Raw genomic sequence first — 20,913 nt, 5'->3', positions numbered from 1 at the left:
TGTTTGGGTGGAAGTTCTGGTTTCTTTAGGGTATATTCCCAGTAGTGGAACTGCTAGGTTAAATGGTATTTCTTTTTTTTAATTTTTTTAAATGGTATTTCTATTTCCAGCTTTTTGAGAAAGCACCATACTGCCTTGCACAGAGGCTATACCATTTTACACTCCCACCAGAAGTGAATAAGGGTTCCAATCTCTCAACAGCCTCACCAGCATTTATTATTTGTTGCTCTGTTGAACTTTGCTATTGCTGCTGGGGTGAGATGATATCTCATAGTTGTTTTGACCAAACCTATTTCTGATAATGCTCTGCTTTCATACAAGATATCATCAGCAATGACATCCCCTAGTGCCTATGACACACAGATCCTAGAGAGTTCTTCATCTTTGGTAACTTTTGAAACAGCAGGCAGTAGATTTGTTTGAGCTCTGAGAAGTCGTCTTACTGGGGTCAGCTGTAGGTCGGTTCTGACTCTCTGGTACACAGCAGTCATATTACTGTGTGAATAAGGCGTTTTGCTCGTACTTCTTTTCTCATCACAGTGATGTATCCTCTAACATTAATGTTTTCAGCAATTTAAGTTTTGGAAAGATGAAGATGCTGCAAACTTGAGAAACAAATGGCCACAAGGCAGCTTCCAGAGGAGGTTCCACTTCTTGCCTTGCTTTGGATGGTTTGGGCGGCCTATAATGCAATCTAAGTGATGCAGCCGTGATATTAAATTTCATAAGTGATAGCACAGATGAGACCTGTATCCCTAGTACTCATGAGTCAGAAAGACTCATCCAGTAGATAGCTTTTCTAATCTCTCATATGTGGTGGGACCTACCACTTGCATCTTTTCAGTGGGAGGAACACCTGTAAGTGGGTTACCACCAAGTCTGGAGGAATGCAATAAGATGAGTGAGTAGGGAAGGAACATACTTGTGCTCAGAGCACCGTATCCAATGTGTTCTTTGGGACTTGCCTCCCCCAAACCACTGCTCTGTAGCATTCTTCAGCAATGTTTCTCCATCTGAATGTCCTGTGGATATCCTCTCCTGGACTGACTGATGCCATTCACTGTGGAGCAAACATACAGGATCTGGGTATTTGCAGCTGAATATGGGAACTCCCAGTAGCCCTTGTGATTCTGGGCCCACAGTCTGTCTATTGTAGTAATGAAAGGAGTGAGCACTGGATGGTATCAGCAGCTACTCTTCTGCAAGGGAATGTGGTTGGGGTGGGGCAGGAGAGGGAGGCCCACTTCTCTGGTCTTCCCATTGCCTTTGGCAAAGGAGAGACTCAGTCTTGGGAGGCTTCAACCATTGTGTAGCCCATTCTTTTGTTTTTGGGGGTTTTCTTTTGAGAATATAATAACAACAGCAGCCCGGCAACTAATCCTTAAATAGCACTTAACCATTAGGCTGTTTGTAAAGTCCTGGAACATATGAAATCACTCAGTCCTCATTACAACCTATGAGGTAGGGACTAGTTGATTCCCATTTTATAGATGGAGGGATGAAGCCACAGAGACACTGAGTCAGTTGCCCAGGGTCTCATGATTTGCAGTTGATAGAATCAGGACTCAAACCTAAGCAGCCTGGCTCCCGAGGCCTGGCTCTAACCACTACTCCTCATTGTTTCCCTAAAGGACGTGTGCTTCCATTTAAAGCAAAATTGCCAACCTAGAACATATCAGGAGAATGACTCAGATGGAGTACAGCTTGCAAAGGATGTCACATGAGGACTCTTTAAAGGAGCTAGACGTGGTGTGGTGTGTTGAGAGATGAAAGGAGTCAAAGGACGGAGGAGAAGACACAACCCAAAGGGGTCCAGGAGAGCTGTCTTCAAATCTTTGTCTGTGATTGGTATCAACCCTGTGCTGTGTAGCCCACAGAGCAGACTCAGGCAGTGAGTCAAGTATTTAAAGGCTTAGACTTTGACTCAAATTATAAGCAATCCACAGATAACTGACTGAAGAGAACTTAGCTCCCCACCCCAGGAAATGGGTAAACAGGGGCCCAGAGAGCATCTACTCAGCAGAGCTGCTGTGTGGGGGAAGTGCTTTTGCGCTGGCAGGAAGTGAAGTGGATGACTTGTGAGGAGGTAACCGCCATGCTCTTGAGGATGTTATAAGATAATAGCTAAGCTTCAGACCATGGCTCAGCGCACAATAGCGTCCACTCCAGACTATTATCCAGGAACCTTCTAGGCAGAATCATAAAGCTCATACATATACGGCTCATGTCATTCCTCTGGGAGTGTCTGTAGCATGACAGGATGTGACCCTGCAGGTTTGCCAACTAAACTATCCTATAAATTGAAGGGAATTGGGAATTGATTCCCCTTCTCCTCCACATCAAGGTAGGAACACAGGAGAAGGAATTAAGGCAGAAGGGTTTATTTGCAAGTAAAGTCAGGCAGGGAAAGCAAGAAGCAGCTACCCTTTATGCAGGCCACATGTGTCCCTCCCCTCCCCAGGCACTCTCAGTTCTGACACCCACAAAGCTCCTATGAGGGACATTCCTACTGGGAGTTTTTAAATAAACAACCTAAATTAAAAAAAAAAAGAAAGCAAAAATCCAAATTTATTCTCCCTGTACAAAAGATTTGTGCCTGGCACACGTGGCTAAGGGCTGACACACATGGCTAAGGGCTGGACTAATAGCTGACAAGTTTGTAGTTCCAACCCATCTATGGTTCTTTTCCCAAAAGAAAGTCCTGGCGATCTGCTCCCAGAACTCACAGCTCTGAATTGACGTATGTGAGATCTCCGTGAGTTAGAACAGACAGCAGCTCGCAGGAGCAGGGACCACAAACTTTCCTGCCTCATGAGATGGACATAAAAATGAAGGAATGAACAGTGCCGTCTTTACTGTTTGCCAAACTCAGGCCTTTCGGGCACTGAAAAGAAGTCTAGGAGGTGAGGAAATAGAATGTGGGGACTCCAGTTGGGCCATTGAAGCTCTAATACTGAGGTATGAGAAAGAGAACTTTATGTGAATGTGTCTGTATTGGGAAGTGTTCAAACTTTTTGGAAGACAGGAAAATATGTCATAAATCTGGAATACAGGACACTGAGAATTAGGTACTAGTTTGTAAAAAAAGCCAAAGTGAGCTCTGGCAGTGTAGTTGTGACTCTGGAGGGAGTTGTGCTGTTAACCCAAAGGCACTGTCTCTCTGGCTGTTCATGTCCACAAGCTGCTCTGCAGGAGGAAGGAGGGCAATCTTTACAGCCTCCTGAAAACCCGCTGGAGGCTCAGCCATGAGTCACTTCCACATGGATGGCAATGGGTTTTTTCTAAAAAAAAAAAAAAAAGATTCATAATGGCACAGTATGTTAAGCCTTGCTGACAGAATCGTTAGTAGTTTGAATCCTCTAGCTGCTCCATGAAAGAAAGATGAGGCAATTTCCTTCTATAAAGATTTCCAAGATCCTTGGAAACCTCAGGAGCTAGAACTGCATAGAGGATCACTACGAGTTAGGATCAATTCAATGGCAGTGGATTCGGGTTTTACAGTTGATAAATGTTTACCTTACTTCTAAGTAGCAAAACTTAGAATAGGTTTATAGAATCACAGGCCTTGATGGGATCAAAGGGGCCTGGAGAGATAGGTGACTCGTCCTTTCTCATCCTATAGCACCTCAATCTAGTGTTTAGTTTCCATTTCCATTATAAATGGAAACTAAGCAGTTATCAGATTGGGGAAATTAAGTCACTAAGCAGTCATCTAACTTCTGCTTGATTGCCACTGAAGACGAGGGACTCACTCCAATCAATGGCAATAAGTCACTAACTAGTCATCTAAGTTCTGCTTGATTGCCACTGAAGACAAGGGACTCACTCCAGTCAATGGTAATAAGTCACTAACTAGTCATCTAATTTCTGCTTGACTGCCACTGAAGACCAGGGACTCATTCCAATCAGTGGTAACATACATAATGCATCTGGGGACAGTTTGGCTGGAAAGTTGTACTTTACATTGACCTGAGAGTTCACATCCTGTAATTTCCAAAAGCTGATGCTACTTCTTTCTATGGGATTTACAGAACCCACAGAAATCCCACTTTCCATCTGACATCTCTGAAGACAGAGACAGATACCATTATGTCCATGTGAAATCCTCTCTTCAAGCCAAGAAAAATGTCTTTTTTAATTTTTTTTTTCACCCTGGCAAAAAATATCCTTAGTTCTACCACTCACTCTTATAGAGATTTATGTCTTTCTATCCCCTAGCCTCTTTCCTTGGAATCTAATTTGCCAAAGTCCCCCTAATAAAAGGAAAATTCCTCATTTCCCCAACAGACAAGCCCCCTCCCACACAGACCTGGCGCAGAGTAGCAGACAGTGACTACAGCCAGGAAGAACAACAGCACTTTGAAGCTGCAGTTTGCATCCTCCTTGCAAACAGGGAAGGGAGATAAGAGGGAAACCCACTTAGGCTGAGCTCATACTCCATGCCAGACACTGAACTGGATGCTTCACATATCTTGTCTTCTCCGTAACCTTTAAGGCAGTCGTCATTAGCTCTAGTTCAAAGATAGGCTTAGAGAGGTTAAGTGAATTTACCAAAGTCACTGCTGCTAGTGATGAAGATAGTATTTAAATCCAAGCCTCTTTGATGCTAAAGCCATTTCCCCCCTCATACTTTTTGTTGGCTTTCAGCCATACCTGACTAAAGCTGGGGGAGCAATTTGTGGGAAAATCTTTTCCAAAACTATGAAAGAACCACTCATACTTGATGAACCAAAAGGATTGCACCATCTCTCCCATCTTTTTGTGGTAATTGAACTCTTGTCTCTGTATGAAATCACCCAGAGGATTTAATACTGCAGTTGCTAGATTCAAAAAGAAAAAGGCCACAAAGCATCAAAACGACTCGAGTATGAAACTTTGGAAAGCGATATAGTTCCAAGACTCCTTGACCCCAATTTCCCACCTAGAAAATACTATTTCTTGAGTAGTTTATGATCAGTGTCAGTAAGGGTCGAGTGGGTAGTTTCTTTGAAGCAAGCCAAAGGCAGTTGCCATCAGATAACTTCTGATTCATGGTGACCACCTATGTCTCACAGTAGAACTAAGCTCCACAGGATTTTTAATGGCCAGTGGGTTATTTTTATTTCTTTTGAAATGTAGATTTCCAGGCCTTTCCCCCCTCCCCTCATTCTTCTGGATGGACTGGAATCCCCAACCTCTGTTGGTAGCCCAGCACCAGTTAACCATTTGTATCACTGTGGGATTCCTCCCCTAATCCTCTCAAAGTCTGATCCCTAGAAGAGCAGGCACCCCCTCACTTGGGAATTTGTTAGAAGCACTCGCTTTTTTATTTTTTGTGGAAGTTCACAAATTATATTGATTTCTTTAAATTCAATAAAATGGAATGTTTATGAATGATTGAGCTATAATGAGTCTATAATCGAGCTATAATAACTCTGCTATAATGAGCCCTCGGTTATGTGCCATTGAGTTGGAACCAACTCATAGCTGATCTTCCAGGGAGTTTTCAGAAGCTGCAAATAATATCAGAAGAAATGGCCCATCGTTCTCCCCAGGAGCAGCTGGTGGATTTGAACCGTCTGCCTTTGGGTTGGCAGAGCAAGTCCTTACTACTGGGTCACCTAAGCTTTCTAGGTGAGTCCAATTCACACTCCAGGTGAGAACTTGGGCTTAAAACCCAATAGATAAGGTTTTCCTGCAGCTGCTATTGTCCACAGATGTCTGAGAAGCAAGCAGCTACCTCACATGGCCCGGAGACTCAGTCTCCCAGCGAGGGCTCCTAGCACTTATAGGGAAACACAATTTTCCAGAAGTTCTGTATAGAAGTCAAGGGCCTTGGTGGTGTAATGTTTAAATGCTTGTCTGAAAACCAGTATGTTCATACTTAGAATGTACCAGGCAGCTTTGTGAAGGAAGACCTGGAAATGTGCTCCTCTAAATATTGAAAACCAGACCCACTACCACTGAGTGGATTTGGACCCTCCACCGGGGTTCTGAGACTGAATCTTTACAAGAGGGGACTGCCCATTTTTCTCCCATGGAGCAGCTGGTTGGTTTGAACTACTAGTCTTTTGATTAACAACCTGGCACATCACACAGAGCTCATGCCACCAGAGCTTCCCCCATAAAGATTAGAAGCCTATGGGTCAGTTCTTCTCTCATATGAGACTGGATGGACTTGACAGCACTTAACAACACAGGAAATTCAGTCAAAAGAAAAATGGGCAGCTGAGAATATTGCCCTCATACAAAGCTTCCCATAGTACCAATGTTGTTATGTACCCTTGAGTCAGAACTGACCCATAGCTGACCCTCCAGAGGGTTTTAAGAATCAATTAACCACACACAAGGAGATTGCCCATTCTTCTCCCATGAAGCAACAAGGTCCTTTTCACATGGAGTAGCTAGTGGATTTGAACCCATGCCTCTGGTTTTAAAGCACTGTGTCTAACCACTAAACCACCAGAGCTCCCATAGTACCAATAGGAGAATCTTTAACTTTCACTATACCTTAGCTGTACGAGGAGGAATGTGGCATCAGGATTGGTGGAAGAATCTTCAACAACCTGTGTTATGCAGATGACACAACCCTGTTTGCTGAAACTGAGGAGGACCTGAAGCGCTCGCTGCAGAAGGTCAAGGATTGCAGTCTTCAATATGGATTGAAGCTCAATATCAAGAAAACAAAGATTCTCACCACTGGGCCAATTGGCAGCATCAGTATGGATGGTGAAGAGATTGAAATAGTTAACAGTTTTAGTTTACTTAGCTCCACCGTCAACACTCTTGGTAACAGCAGCCAGGAAATCAAGAGACAAATTGCATTGGGAAAGTCATCTGTGAGGGACCTCTCAAGAGTACTGAAGAGCAATGATGTCAGGCTGGAGACTAAGGTGCGCCTGATCCAAGCTATAGTGCTATGCATTAGAGAGTTGGGCAGTGAATAGGGATGATAGAAAGAGAATTGATGCCTTTGAGTTGTGCTGCTGGAGAAGAGCATTGAATATACCATGGACTGCTAGGAGAACAAACAGGTTTGTCCTGGAGAGGGTGAAGGCAGAATGCTCCTTGGAGTCAAGGATTCTGAAGCTTCATGTGACATACTTTGGGCATGTTGCAAGGAGGGACTGGTCCTCGGAGAGGGACATCATGTTTGGAGAGTGGAGGGACGGCGCAGGAGAGGAAGACCCTCGATGAAATGGATAGATTCTGTGAGTGGAGTGGTGGGAATGAATGTGTTTGAGACAGCGAGGTTGGCACAGGATAGAACAGTGTTTAGGGCTCTTGTACGTAGGGTCGCTATGAGTCGCAAATGACTTGATGGCACATAACAACAAAACAGCAAATACTTTAGCTTAACAAAGAAACTATTGATGTGGAGCAATGGCAGGTGTTTTGTTTTGTTTTGTTTTGTTTTGTTTTAAAATCCCCTTATACTTTCACCACCAAAAGAGAGTTTGGAAAATATCCACATGTCTATGCTTTTAGCTGTAGTCATTTCATTACAAGTTTGGTTGTTGCTACTGAGCCTGCTGCATCAGTTCTGTCCCTCTGCATCTGGGTCAGATTTTGTATTCTCAAAAGTCATGAAGAACTATCTGGAGTGACATTAAGCCATGGGACAAGAAGGTGCTGAGCCCTGGAGGAGACCCAAGGTGTGGGCTTCATAGAAAATGCATAGCTTAGGAGGAAAAACAGAGAGAGGAGAACTGCAGGAGGGAAATGAGTCCAAGCTGCGTGAATTACATGAAAGCCTGATACTCAGACTGGCAGAAAGTTGTTCTGAGTGAAGCAAAGAACTAGAGAAAAGCTTTGAAGTTCATTATTGCTGTTTTGTTAACTGCTGTCATGCTCCCAGCTCATGCATTGGACGATTGTAATTCACACGGGCTTCATTGATTGACTTTCAGAAGTAGATCACCAGACCTTTTTCTCTAGTTCATTGCAACCTGAAAGCTCTGGTGAAACCTGTTTAGTCTCATTGCATCATGCAAGCCATCCCTCACTTCACAGATGCCAGGCTATTCACTAAGAACAGCCTTCCCACATGGAAGGTAAGAATTCTACCCCTGAACCACTATGGTCTCATTCAGTTTATTATACTACCTTCTTTTCAAAGCATGTTTCAGAGAACTTGTACCCTTAAAGACTTGCCACCACACTAAAAGATTAGGAGAGAGTCCTTGACATTGTTAGGTGCCATCAAGTCAACTAACTCATAGGGCCAGGGCCCTGGTGAACAATGGATCTGAACCTGACATTTCCCTGTGCCATCAGCTTCATCTCTGACATACTTGAGCCCATTGTTGCAGCCACTGTGTCAATTCATCTCATTTATCTTCCTCTCTTGTGCCATCCTTCCATCTTTCCAAGCATGATGCCCTTTTCCAAGGACTAGCCCCTACTAACAATATACCCAAGGCATATGAGACAAAGTTTCATTGTCCTTGCTTCTAAAAAGCACGCTGGTTGCACTTTCTCTAAGACGTATTCTTTTGGCAGTCTATGTGATATTCATTACTCTTCTCCAGCATTACAGCTCAGAGGCATCAATTTTTCTTCTGTCATCTATCCCTAGTCTAACTTTCAGATGCCTAGTAAGGAATTGAAAAGATCATGGCTTGAGTTGGGTGCATCATAATCTTTACACTGATAGCATGGCTGCTTAACAACTTGGAGAGGTCCTTGACAGAACATTTTCTCAATGCAACATGTCTTTTCATTTCTTGACTGCTGGTAGCAAGGGTATTGATTGTGTGTCCATGCAAGATGAAATCATTGCCATCAATCTATCCTTGTGTGCCTATTAGCCTAGTCAGGAGGATTTTTGTTTTCTTTCCAGAGATGTAATCCATATTGAAAGCTGTAGCTGTTGACCTTCTGCAGCAAACATTCTAAGTCCTCTTCACTTTCAGCAAGCAAGATTGTGTCATCTGCATAGCAGATGGTGATGAGTCTTCCTCAATTAGTATATACTGCAAGTGTGCTTCCCTTTTGAGTGAAATTTTTATCGATTGACAGTTCTAAAGTTCTATAAGTAAAGCAATATTTTTACTTTTTTTAACAAAGTACTTCCAAAGTATTGGTCTCTCCCCAATACTCCTGTTGACACCTTATGGAATTCTGGATATATTCATCTATTAACATGGCAAAAGAAATAAGGGTACTCAGAACAACAGCTTTATGAACCTGGAAAAAAGGACAGAAAGTGGAAGCACTCAGAAGAGGTTGCTTTCTCTATTGATATCTCAGGGATTCAAGGCACTTGGAAGGAAGGAGAGCAGAAATCTATTAACCATGAAGGTGCTCTGGGATGAAGAAGCCGGCGTCTGTCCTCGGAACCTCTAAAGAGTAGCTTGGGTGCAGGCAGGTTAGGCAAGGAGTCAGCCCAGATCAAAATGCTTTCTTGTACTTGCTTCAATTAGAATATTTGTATCTCTCCACAACCTCCCCAAAAGGAGAGTTCTCGTTGTCAGAGAATCATAAGGCACAAGGAGGCTCTATCAGTTTCATCAGATACTAGGCCTTGTAACTACTTCCTTTCTTCTTTCTCGGAGGGATTTCTCTCTGGCAGGGTGAAGTACAAGGTATCAGCTGTCTGCCTGTCTCTCAATCTCAGTCATTCATTTGTAAACCATTTGGGTTTAATAGTGCATTTGGGTGATTGTCGAAGTGCTTTCCAGTTCTGTCACTTCTGTAATTTTATGAGTTAAGAGATTAAGATTCTAGTTTTTGTCCTGGTGTGAACTAGCTGCTACATTTATTATACCTCTTAACAACAACAGCAAATTATAGACAGGGTAGCTTTGAGGCTGAAATAATCGATCACAAAAGGGGACTGAAAAGTCATTATAAAAATATAAAGCAGTGTTTTCCTTTTGGGGCACTTTGGGATGGTAACTGTCTGTATAAATACCCATTTGCCTTTTTCTATTTTCCTCAGCACTTTCCTCCTATGTTCAGTTAGGCTGATACTGGAGATAATTTCCAATTTGTCTTACTTTAGACTGAAGGTAGACAAAATATACCACTGGCTTATTTATGCCAAGGGCCTCTTGCCAAAAAATATTGAGTTATGAACAGTCACAGCTTGCTCGGCTCCACAATCAACACTCTTGGCACCAGCAGTAAAGAAATCAAAAAACAAATTACATTAGGTAAATCTGCTGTCACAGACCTTTCCAGAGTACTGAGAAGCAATGTCAGCCTAGAGACTAAGGTGTGCCTGATCCAGGCCATGTTCTTCACAATTACTTTCTGTGCATCAGAAAACTGGAAAATAACTAAGGATGACAGAAGAGGAATTGATGCCTTTGAGTTGTGGTGCTGGAGAAGAGTCTTGAACATATCATGAACTCCGAAGAATACAAATAGGTCTGTCTTGGAGAGGGTGAAACCAAGTTTCTCCTTGGAGGCTAGGATTTTGAAGATCTATCTCACATACTTTGGGCAAGTGGACAGGATGGACCAATCCTTGGAGTAGGACATCATGCTCAGAAGGGTGGAGGGACAGCGCAAGGGAGGAAGACCCCAAATGAGATGGATTGATACAGTACCTGGGACAGTGGGGGTCGGTGTGTCTGAATCAGTGAGACTGACTCAGGACAGGGCAGGCTTCACAGCTGCTGTACGTAGGGTCACTATATGTCACAGATGACTTGATGGCATACAACAACAAAAACAATATGAGTCAGAATTAAATTTTACTTACCTGAGAAGATAAAATTTGAAAATACTTTTTAGCATACCAGTTCTATTCAAATAATATAAGCAGAGTGCGACTTCACTTAGGTTGGCAGCCAGACTTTTTTGTCTTAAGAAGAACTTTCAAATAACAACTGAATCTTTGTCAGGATGCTCTGGAACAGAATATGAACTGTTCTATGGATTGTATTTCAACCTTTGAATTTTGGGAACTGCACAGCAGAATACCAGCAGTGGGCCAATATCTTTCCAGTTCCTCTTGATCTAAGATTCTCTCATCAATTAAACCTTACAGATTTAATCCAAGACTTGGTTAACATGTCATGATTTAATGTATGCATTTTCTGGGCAATATGGGGGAATTCCTTATTCATTTAAAGGCACAGGTAAATTTGTACGGTAGAATATTCAACTAGCTAAGATTTAGATCTCGATTATGCAGCTACACAGCATCAATCCTATAGCATTTACATCCTGGTTGTTTTTCTGAAAGAAGTCTTCACTCATTTGGAGACTCATTGTTCCTGATTTCTTCAAGAAAGCAATGTGTCTAGGGTAAGCTTATCCCTGAGTTCAGCGCTCAACTCCTAGCCAAAGGATGGATGTAGAACGCACCCAGAAGGCCCTCAGATGAAGAAGGGCACAGCCATAAAAACTCTACAGAACCTAATTCTGTGCAACACATGGGGATACTTTGAGCCAGAAATAAGTCAATGACAGTGTGTGCGCGCACAAGTGTGCGCATATATTTGTGACCGTGCGCAAGCGCAGGCATCTTCGTGTGTGTGTGTGTGTGTGTGTGTGTGTGTGTGTGTGTGTGTATGCGCGCGCACGGATACGCGCATGAGCATTTGTGTGTGCGTTCACGTGCATGTTTAAACAAAACCTCTCTTCCTCCACACAAACTTTTGCTGACTTCAGTCTGCCCTTCTCTTACGCTCACGCTGATAGGAATGGGATGTTCTTTGGCAACCATCCGAAAACCTGGGCTCTGCCCTTTTCAGTGTACATAGTTTGCTGGAAGCCAGCACACTCATGAGCATAAATAAGGTTATCAGTGCATTTACCATGTGCCAGACACTGAGCTGAGTGCTTTGCTTATATTATCTAATGTAATTCCCTCAATAGCTGTGTGAGACCAGGATTATTGCTACTATCTCTCCCTTTTTCAAGTAGACGTGGGAAATCTGGGATTTGGTTTGCCTGTCTGAGACTGTGCAGTGTGTTAAGTGGTGATGCTTCAGGCTCTGGTCTCATGGTCACTGTTCTATGTCCTGATAACATATCTTCCTTTTTTTTTTTCTCTCAAGAAGGAATCTTGAAAGTTCTCCTACTTACAGCTTAAAAACAACCTCTCAATTTAAAATCCTCGGCTCATTCACCCTATATTCCTTCAGCAAAAGGGATTGGGTTTGCTTGTCTATCTCTTGAAGTCTTCCACCCCTTATTTTGCTTCCCCTTTCCCTCTGCAGCCCCCTGCTCCCAGCACACCTAGGATTAGGATGTTGATTCCTGTATATTGCAGCCCGCCCCTTCCCCTCAAGAACATGGCAAGAAACCTTGCTTTTGATTTCACTTTTATGGGACCTGAAATCAGCTCCCAGCCTAAGGATTTTGTAGTCTGGAGTCAGCTCTTTGAAGCCTGGCCTGAGGAAAACACTGAACAGAGAAAGGACCTGTGTTTGGACCTGTGGGCTTGCCTGGGTGCTGGAGGGCAGTGTATATGTGCCATAGGGCGACAATGGGACTCTCAACACAGTGAGAATGTATCCCTGGGAACAGGCTGAACCCAGAGGTCAGATGATATCCCTTGGAAAAAAAGCTTTGAGTTTGTTTGGTCGCTGGCTTATGCACACAATTCTGCTCCCAGTAGCCAAGGCTAGGACTCCATTCCAGCCTGAGAGGGTGGAGCTTGCAGTTCATCCCTTTAGTCCTCCATGTCCTGAGCGACCTCAGCACGAGCTCCAGCTGATCCACTCAGAGGCAAAGGAAGAGCCTCAGACCTGGGCTTGGTGGGCACAGTCCTCATGGGGAAAGATGCCCATGTTGGCCATTGGGTGCCTGGAAGTGAGCCAGTGTAGCCCAGACCACGGGGCAGGGTTCCTCAGAGGTGGTTATTGGCCATAGAAGAGAAAGCAGTCAACCAGGCCCCATTATAATGCCCGCCACTGGCGAGGCCTCTTGTCCAGAAAGTATTCCCTGTAGGAATGACAGAATGCTAAGGGTCAAGTCCAAGCTTCCAATAATGTTTCCCACTGAAGGCTCTGGAGATTACAAGGGGAGCTCTGGCCAGGGAGGAAGCTGCTTGCCAGGTGTTTTTTACCTGCTGAGAGCAGTCATTCCTGCAGTCAGCAGGTATGCAGCCTTCACCAAGTGCCAGGCACTGGGCTCACATCTGCTTTTGTCATGAGAACCTTCCAGGCTTAGCTTTGCTGCCCTTGTTTTACAGAAAGATATCAAAGAAGCTAAGAGAGTGCCTTGTTTTTTGACTGCTGGACCAAGGTTCAAACACAAGTCTGTCTGGGTTTCTTTCTGTCCCATCATGAGGCCTCCTCAGTAGGTGGTAGGGCCCTGGGTCCAGTAGGAGAAGCCAGAGCACTTTTTGGAGCTACTGTCTGGTGTTAGACTCTTAGCCTGGCCTAGGAGTCAGAAGCATTGTGTTCTGATCCCAGCTGAACCACATATTTCAATATGTCCTTACCCAGGGCCTTCTCCACTTGTCATCTGTGACTCTATCATTTCAAGAAAGGCCCTGGAAGTATCTGATCATGGGGGCAGTGGCTTGAAGAAGATTGCACTCTGGTGCAATGGAGCATCTGGAAATAGAACCTGCAGGCACAAGTGACCTTGCCTTTACCCTAATCCCATTGTGTGTACTCTTGTCATAAGAGAGCCATAGGATCAATAGACAGCATAACTATATGAATGAATAGTGGGGAAATCTAGAAAAAAAAAAGAAAGTTTACTACTTTACATGTTAAACAACCTCATTGGTGATATGCTTTTTGAAAACAAGGTCATCTCTACCCAACAATAATGACATTCAAATTTGCAACTGCTGAATTGGTTAACTGTTCAGAAGGTTGTTACAAATGGTGAAAAGTGCTTGCCAGTGTATGCCAGTGCTTGGGGAAAATGAGCTGGTGTTGGTGAGCACCATCACAGGGTAAACGCATGGTGGATGCATCTAAGGAAGGTACAAGGAGTTAAGTGCTACGCCGACAATTTGTTGTGACTCTTTACTGGAGTCACTGAACAAGTAAGTAATAAGCTGATTGACTGCCCCCTTTGTGGGAGACATGCCGAAGACAGGTTGAGAGGTAGAAGGGGCTCCTTCGCCACATTGGTGAAGTGGACGAAGGTGGCTTTTGATCTTGTCACTCAAGCCTTACAGTCTCTCCCTTCTCCTGCTTCCCTGAACAGGTGCAGTGCCATACTTACACGGGGTACTGCTGGTGTGTGACCCCTGATGGGAAACCAATCAGTGGCTCTTCAGTGCAGAATAAAACTCCTGTATGTTCAGGTACCGTAAGGAAAGGCGGGGAAGAATGAAAAGGGTTGGAAAGCGACGCGGTGGCTGCTCTCCTGCATCTTGGTGTGGGTGGGTGCGGGCTTTCTGAGGTTGCTGGGAATTATGAGCTCTTTTCCAGAACAAGGAAGGCTGCATTCAAACACACTTGCTTTGTGGAGGACTGAGTATGTCAAGAGTCGGATTATATCTATGTGTATATATTTCCTCATTTTGAGTTTAAGTTTCTGGTTCTATAGCATTTTCTCAAGTATTAGTTGCAACCTCTACGACAGTTATACAGATTTTTTTTTTTGCTTGTATGTTGCTCTGATTGCTAGTAGACTTTAAAATGTCTTATTGGGATGGAGTTCTGATGAACATCAAAGACTGTGGTGAACAATTAGTGTTGCCTGACACAGCCGTGTGAGAGAAGAATAATGCCACATATTTGCTACCATGAACAACATGGTGTAGAGTAATGGGAACTTTTTATAAATGTGGCCTTTGATATCATTAAATATCTCCAAATATGGAGAATAAAACAAAACAAAACAAAACAAAAACCAACAAACCAAACCACTACCCTAGATTGTAATACTTCTTTCTCTTCCTCTGTCTATTCTGATTTAGTGACACAGTCTGTAGGGAGTTGCACTGCCAAACCTAAAGGCAGTGCACCTCTCTAGCAGTTCAAACCCACCAACTGGCCCAACAGAGAAAGGTGGTCAGTCTCCTCCTGTGTGATTTACAGCCTCCAAATCCCCACTAGAGCGGTTACCTATAAGCCTATTCTGACTATATCACAATGAATATAAGAGAGTAGGTCTGGAGTGAAACCTGGAATCCCTCCCAGATAAAAAGAATTGCTTTATGGTCATCCATTGAGTTGATCCACAGTAAAACTTAAGTCCTTTTGATTCCCGATCTTACAAACACAGAGAAGTTTTACCTTGGGTCAGTTTTGTGGCCTTGTGCAGTATTGATTTACACGTGCCCCACACTCTGCATCCATTGAGATGGTAAGGCATTCAAAAGTAACTTCCCTAGCTTCCCATGTGGCTCAAAAAGATTTACCTCACCTATCAATTGCTTCATATTTCCCCATCTCAGTGTGTTTGTCTTTTCATTTATTTACTTTTTTTTTTTTTATACTTAACTGCCAAGCCTAAACCATTGTGCTGTCTATGGGGGAATTCCAAAGATAGATAGTCCTGTTGCATTAACTTTTTTTTTAAACACAATTTATTCATTTTCCTATGGCCTTGGTCTATAGAGGGAAAAGTAAGTGGAGAAGGAAGTTGATAGCTACATTAGGAAACTAAGATTACAGGCTCAAAAAGAAAGTTTACTTTATTTGTGGTTTTCATGGAAACTGGAAACCTTAATTAGTTCTCCTTGCAAATGACCTGGAAAGTTTCATTTTAAAGCAAACAAATACACCAGAAATAAGTCACGCAGAGTAATAGAATTGAATTCTTACAAAGCCAGTAAATGGAGAAAGAGTATGGTATGGACTAGGAAAATACTTATTCTTTCTGTTGTTGGTGAGATCTGAACAGATCACCTTTGGTCGGTTCCTGGTGAGGCCCTATCCATTGTGGATGGGCTTCATAGAAAATACAGGTGCTGTGGAGTCAGGACTATAACATAGGGTGCCTGTGACATCCCAGCATATGTAAGGACAGAGAGAATTTAGCCAAACATATGATACCCCTCTTTAAGGAACAGGCTGTGTCTAGAAAATTGTTTCCATGCCTCAGATGATTTTGGCCCATTTGATACAATTGGCCCAACGATTTTCTACTTAATGCAGATGGAAAATCACCGATTTCCTGCCCTTACCAGCAAGGATGTCAATCATTGGTGGGAAGCAAGAAGTGATTTCTGCTCAGCTGGCCCTGTCAACTGGAATATGGCTCACAATGTGGGGTTGGTTGGAAGGGGGGAAGAGAGAGGAGTGGAGGAGCAGGACAGTTACTGGAATGTAGAATTTCATAGAGATTTGGTCAAGACTATTTCCAGGGAACCTGGAAACCATGGCTCATTTCAACAGTGTTGGGATATCAGTGACATTGATGTTAAGCAAACCCCAGTCGACATGCATGTATGTACTGACTTTGTATATAGTGTCCCTAGATGTGTATACAATACAGATATACATAACCATATGCTTGTAACACCAGGCTTTGCTAAATCTTTGACAGAAACCAACCACAGTGAATTCTGATGTCTATATTTTGTTTCCTCTCTCATGCAAGGTTCAGTCACTGACAAGCCTTTGAGCCAGGGTAACTCAGGAAAGAAAGGTGAGTAGAGTTTTATGCTTTATCTAAATGTTTGCTTCTAAAGCCAGTCCGAGCAGGAGTTCTTAGACAAGATAGAAGGAGCAGGGGTGAAAGATAAAAGTGCTATGAAGAAGGCTCCATTCTTTCATTTCCTCCCAGAAGCCATGGAGGTAAGTAAGACTCCTGGAGTTGGGGGACCAAGGTCTTAGAACACCTGTTTTTATGTGCTCGAAACCCTGCCTATCCAGAGCCCATCTCACTGTCTCTGACAGACCTCTCTCCATTCTACAGTCACTGTGTCAAACTGTGTCAAACTGTGTCAAACCATCTCATCCAGGGTCTTCCCTTCCTGTGCCAGCCCTTCTCAGCCATGAGGTCCTTCTCTAAGGACCGGTCCCTCTGGGCAACGTGCCCAAAGTGTGTGAGATGAAGCTTCAAAATCCTAGCCTCCAAAGAGAAACATGGTTTCATCCTCTTCAGAATTGTTGTTGTTATATGCCATCAGGACCCTTCTGATTCACAGTGAATCTATGTACAGCAGCTCTGAACCATGCGTTGTCCTGAGCAAACTTTGTTGTGTCTGACATACCTATCCTCGTTACCCCAGTCACCTAGTCAATCCATCTCATCAAGGGTCTTTCTCTCTTGCTCTGTCCTTCTACCCTCTCAAGCATAATGTCCCTCTCCAAGGACTTGTCCCTCCTTGCAACATGCCCAAAGTATGTCAGATGAAGTGTCAAAAATCATTGTTTCCAAGGAGCACCCTGCTTTTACCCTCTCTAGGATGAACCTGTTTGTTCTCTTAGCTGTCCATGGTATATTCAAAACTCTTCTCTAGCACCACAGCTCAAAGACATCAATTCTCCGTCTATCATCCCTAATCATTGTCCAGGTTTCTGATGCTTAGCACATGATTGCAAAGACCCTGGCCTGGATCAGGTGCACCCTCGTCTCCACTCTGACATTATTGCTCTTTAGTACTCTGGAGATGTCCCTGACAGCAGATTTTCCCAGTGCAATTTGTCTTTGATTTCCTGGTTGCTGGTACCAAGAGTGTTGATTGTGGAGCCAAGGAAACTAATCTCTGCACTGTCTATCATGATGCTGCCACTGGCCCAGTGGTGAGAATCTTTGTGTTCTTGATGTTGAGCTTCAATCCGAATTTAAAGTTGCAGTCTTTGACCTTCTGCAAAAAGTGCTTCATGACCTCCTCAGTTTCAGCAAGCAAGGTTGTATCGTCTGCATAATGCTGGTTGTTGACAAGTCTTCCTCCAATTCTGATGCCATACTCCTCCTCATAGAACCCAGCCTCCCAAATGAACTGTTCCACATACAGATTGAAAAGGTGTGGAGATAGGTGTACCATATCCCTGGTGTACACCCTTCCCAATTTTAAACTATGCAGTGTTTCCTTGCTTTGCTCTGATGAAAACCTCCTGGCCCAAGTATAGATTTTGCACAAGTACAATCAAGTGTTCTGGAATTCCCATTCTTCTCAAAGTTAGCCACAGGTTTGTTTGGGTTTTTGTTTTGTTTTTTATTGACATAGTCAAATGCCTTTTAATAGTCAACAAAACACAGATAGAAATCTTTTTATTCTCTTGCCAGTTCAAGGTATGTTTAATACTCTTCTCTAGCACCACAACTCAAAGGCATAGATTCTTCTTCCATCATTCCTATTCATTGTTCAGCTTTCTAACGCATAGCAAGTAGTTGTGAAGACCATGGCCTGGATCAGGCACACCTTAGTCTCTCAACTGACATCCTTGCTCGTTAGTACTCTGGGGAGGTCCCTGACAGGAGATTTTACAAATGCAATTAGTGTTTTGATTTCCTGACTGTGAGTTCCAAAAACGTTGATTGTAAAACCAAGCAAGTTGAAATTGTTAACAATCTCAACCTCTTTTCTGTCTATCATGATGTTGCCAATTGGGCCAATGTTGAGAATCTTTATTTTCTTGATATGGAGCTTCAATCCATACTAAAAACTGCATTCCTTGATCTTCAGCAACAAATGCTTCAGGTCCTCCTCAGTCTCATCAAGCAAGATTGTGTCATCTGCATAACACAGGATGTTAGAAATTATACCCAAGTGGGCCCCTGACTCACTTGATTTGAATACCCATTTGAGCTTTTTGTTTAACCTCACACTGATTCTCCTTCATAAATGCCCCCACACATTTGAATTTTCTTCTGTAAGTCTAGGATAGCTTTGTGGGTGGATGACCTGTGTAGGCACAAAGGGGCCCACACTGAAAAGAACTCCTTGTGTGGTTTACTGCTCTGCTGTTGATAGCAGGTTCCTCTTAAATAATTTGTCTTTGAACTTGTCTTTGAACTTAGTGAAGTCTGGTGGGACAGCAGAGGACTTGTGTGATCAGAAGTGATGTGAATGTGTGTCCCACCGATGTATGCTACATAACATGCTTAAAATTTTCTTTTTTCCTTATGATATTAAACAGCAACTAAGAACAGTAGGACAAATCAAGAGAGAGAGCATAGAAGAAAGAAAAAAGCTTTCTACATTAGTGCCTTCCTTGTTTCTTGAGCAATGACTCTACATTTTCGTTTCACTTTGAACCCTACAAATTATGTGACTGAATGCTATATAGCCAGAACCCAACAAGATAATTGGTTCCTGGTTGCAAATGACCAGAATTTCAAGTGTATAAGACAATATGAAGCCTAAAATTCATCACTGTTTACTTCCAGGTCAACATACATACAGAGAATGAATAGCAATGACAGCTCATTGCCATTGAGTTGGAATCAACTCATAGTTGATCCCCCAGTGCATTTTCAGAGGTTGTAATTCACATTGGAGGAGCTTGCCCATCTTTCTCCTTTGGAGCAGCTGATAGATTCTAACTGCCTGCCTCAGAGTTGGCAGCACAACTTCTGAATGACTAGGCCATCAGAGCTTCCTGGAGAATGGGCAATTGAATAAGAAATGAGTATCAATTTCATTGCACTGAACTAGCATTCTAGAAAAGGACAAGAAAACAATAGAGCATGGTAGGTCTAAGGCTTCCCTTCTGAATCAAGACCTTCAGTTATGTGTACACAAGGGTCCAGATGGGGTGTTAAACCTGCTGAGGGTCAATGTAAGTTTCACGTCCTGCATACCCTGTCACCTGACCCAGGTGCTTTTTGCATAGAGATGGGAAGGAGAGGCAAAGTGGACAAGAGTCCAGGGATCCACTGCCGTGATTGCAGGTGCTCTGCGAAGACATGGAAGTGCAGTATGGCAATACCACCACACTCTAGAAAATATGGACCACTCCTAGTGCAGGCAAAAGTGATGTGGATACCAAAGAAAGGTGGTCGCTCTGACACGCAATTCTTAAAAAAGCTAGTTTGCACTGGTAGCCTAGTGGTAAGGAGCTGTGCTGCCAACCCAAAGGCATGTGGTTCAAATCTACCAGTTGCTCCACAAGAGAAAGGCAGAAGTCTCTTCCTGCACAACTTGTAGTGTCTGAAAACCTGCTGGAGGTGATAAGTCAGTTAACAACACTGTTAAGAATGAGAAGACGTGATTCTGATTTGTATGGAGGGTGTTATGGTGTGTATTTTGAGTGTACAGTAGAATTGCAGAGATTTTAAAGTGGTGAAAGACCGGCCATGTACAGATGGTGTTAGAGCACTCATTGCTTATTTTGTAGAGTGTTTTTTAATTTGTGTTGTTAGGTGCCATTGTTTTGTTAAGGAGAATTGATGCCTTTGAGCTGTAGTACTGGAGACGAGTATTGAGGGTACCATGGACTGCTAGGAAAACAAACAGATTCATCCTGGAGAGGGTTATACTGGGCTGCTCCTTGGAGGCAAGGATTCTGAGGCTTCGTCTGACATACTCTGGACATGTTGTAAGGAGGGACTGGTCCTTGGAGAGGGACATCATGCTTGTGGGGGGTGTAGGGACAGTGTAGGAGAGGAGGACCCTCTATGAGGTGGATTGATTCAGTGATTGGGGTAATGGGAATGGGTGTATCAGAGACAGTGCGATTGGCACAGGACAGAGCAGAGTTTAGGGCTGTTGTAAATAGGGTCGCTATGAGTCACAAGCAACTCGACGGCACATAACAACAACAAGGTGCCATTGAGTGTACCGGGACTCATAGAAACCCTGTTAAAATGAACACTTCACAGCTTCTCTGTGCTATGGGCCTGCTTGCCTTGATTTATCAATGGAATTAGTGATAATGAAGAGACATTCAGCCTTAAGTCTCTGTATCGTCCATGTTTTGGGTTTCACTAATTTATTTATTTATTAGGCCTAATTTTTCCAAAATATATTGGAGAGTTTAAAACACCCATTCTTTCTGAAAAGGTTGCTGGCTCTTTCATCTAATCGAAGCTACAATTTCTGAGGATATATCCAAAAGAAATGTTAAATATTTTAAGGATAGCAGCATTGTTGTTGTTGTTGTTGTTGTT

General features: G+C 43.2%; 1 protein-coding gene across 1 annotated transcript in view; it reads left to right on the top strand.

Moving 5' to 3' along the window:
• The window catches only part of SMOC1 (SPARC related modular calcium binding 1), a 251,084-nt gene that overhangs the window by 137,522 nt on the left and 92,649 nt on the right, over positions 1 to 20,913 (top strand). The window contains exons 4-5 of the mRNA XM_006884738.1: positions 14,107 to 14,206; positions 16,453 to 16,500. Of these exons, the coding sequence (XP_006884800.1) occupies positions 14,107 to 14,206; positions 16,453 to 16,500 (148 nt within the window). The remainder of the gene's footprint in view (positions 1 to 14,106; positions 14,207 to 16,452; positions 16,501 to 20,913) is intronic.

The sequence above is a fragment of the Elephantulus edwardii genome, unplaced genomic scaffold (assembly GCF_000299155.1).
Source record: "Elephantulus edwardii isolate Elephantulus edwardi_28Jun2011 unplaced genomic scaffold, EleEdw1.0 scaffold00037, whole genome shotgun sequence".
NCBI lineage: Eukaryota > Metazoa > Chordata > Mammalia > Macroscelidea > Macroscelididae > Elephantulus > Elephantulus edwardii.
The sequence above is the reverse complement of the archived record's forward strand: the minus strand, read 5'-3'. Positions and strand labels throughout refer to the sequence as shown.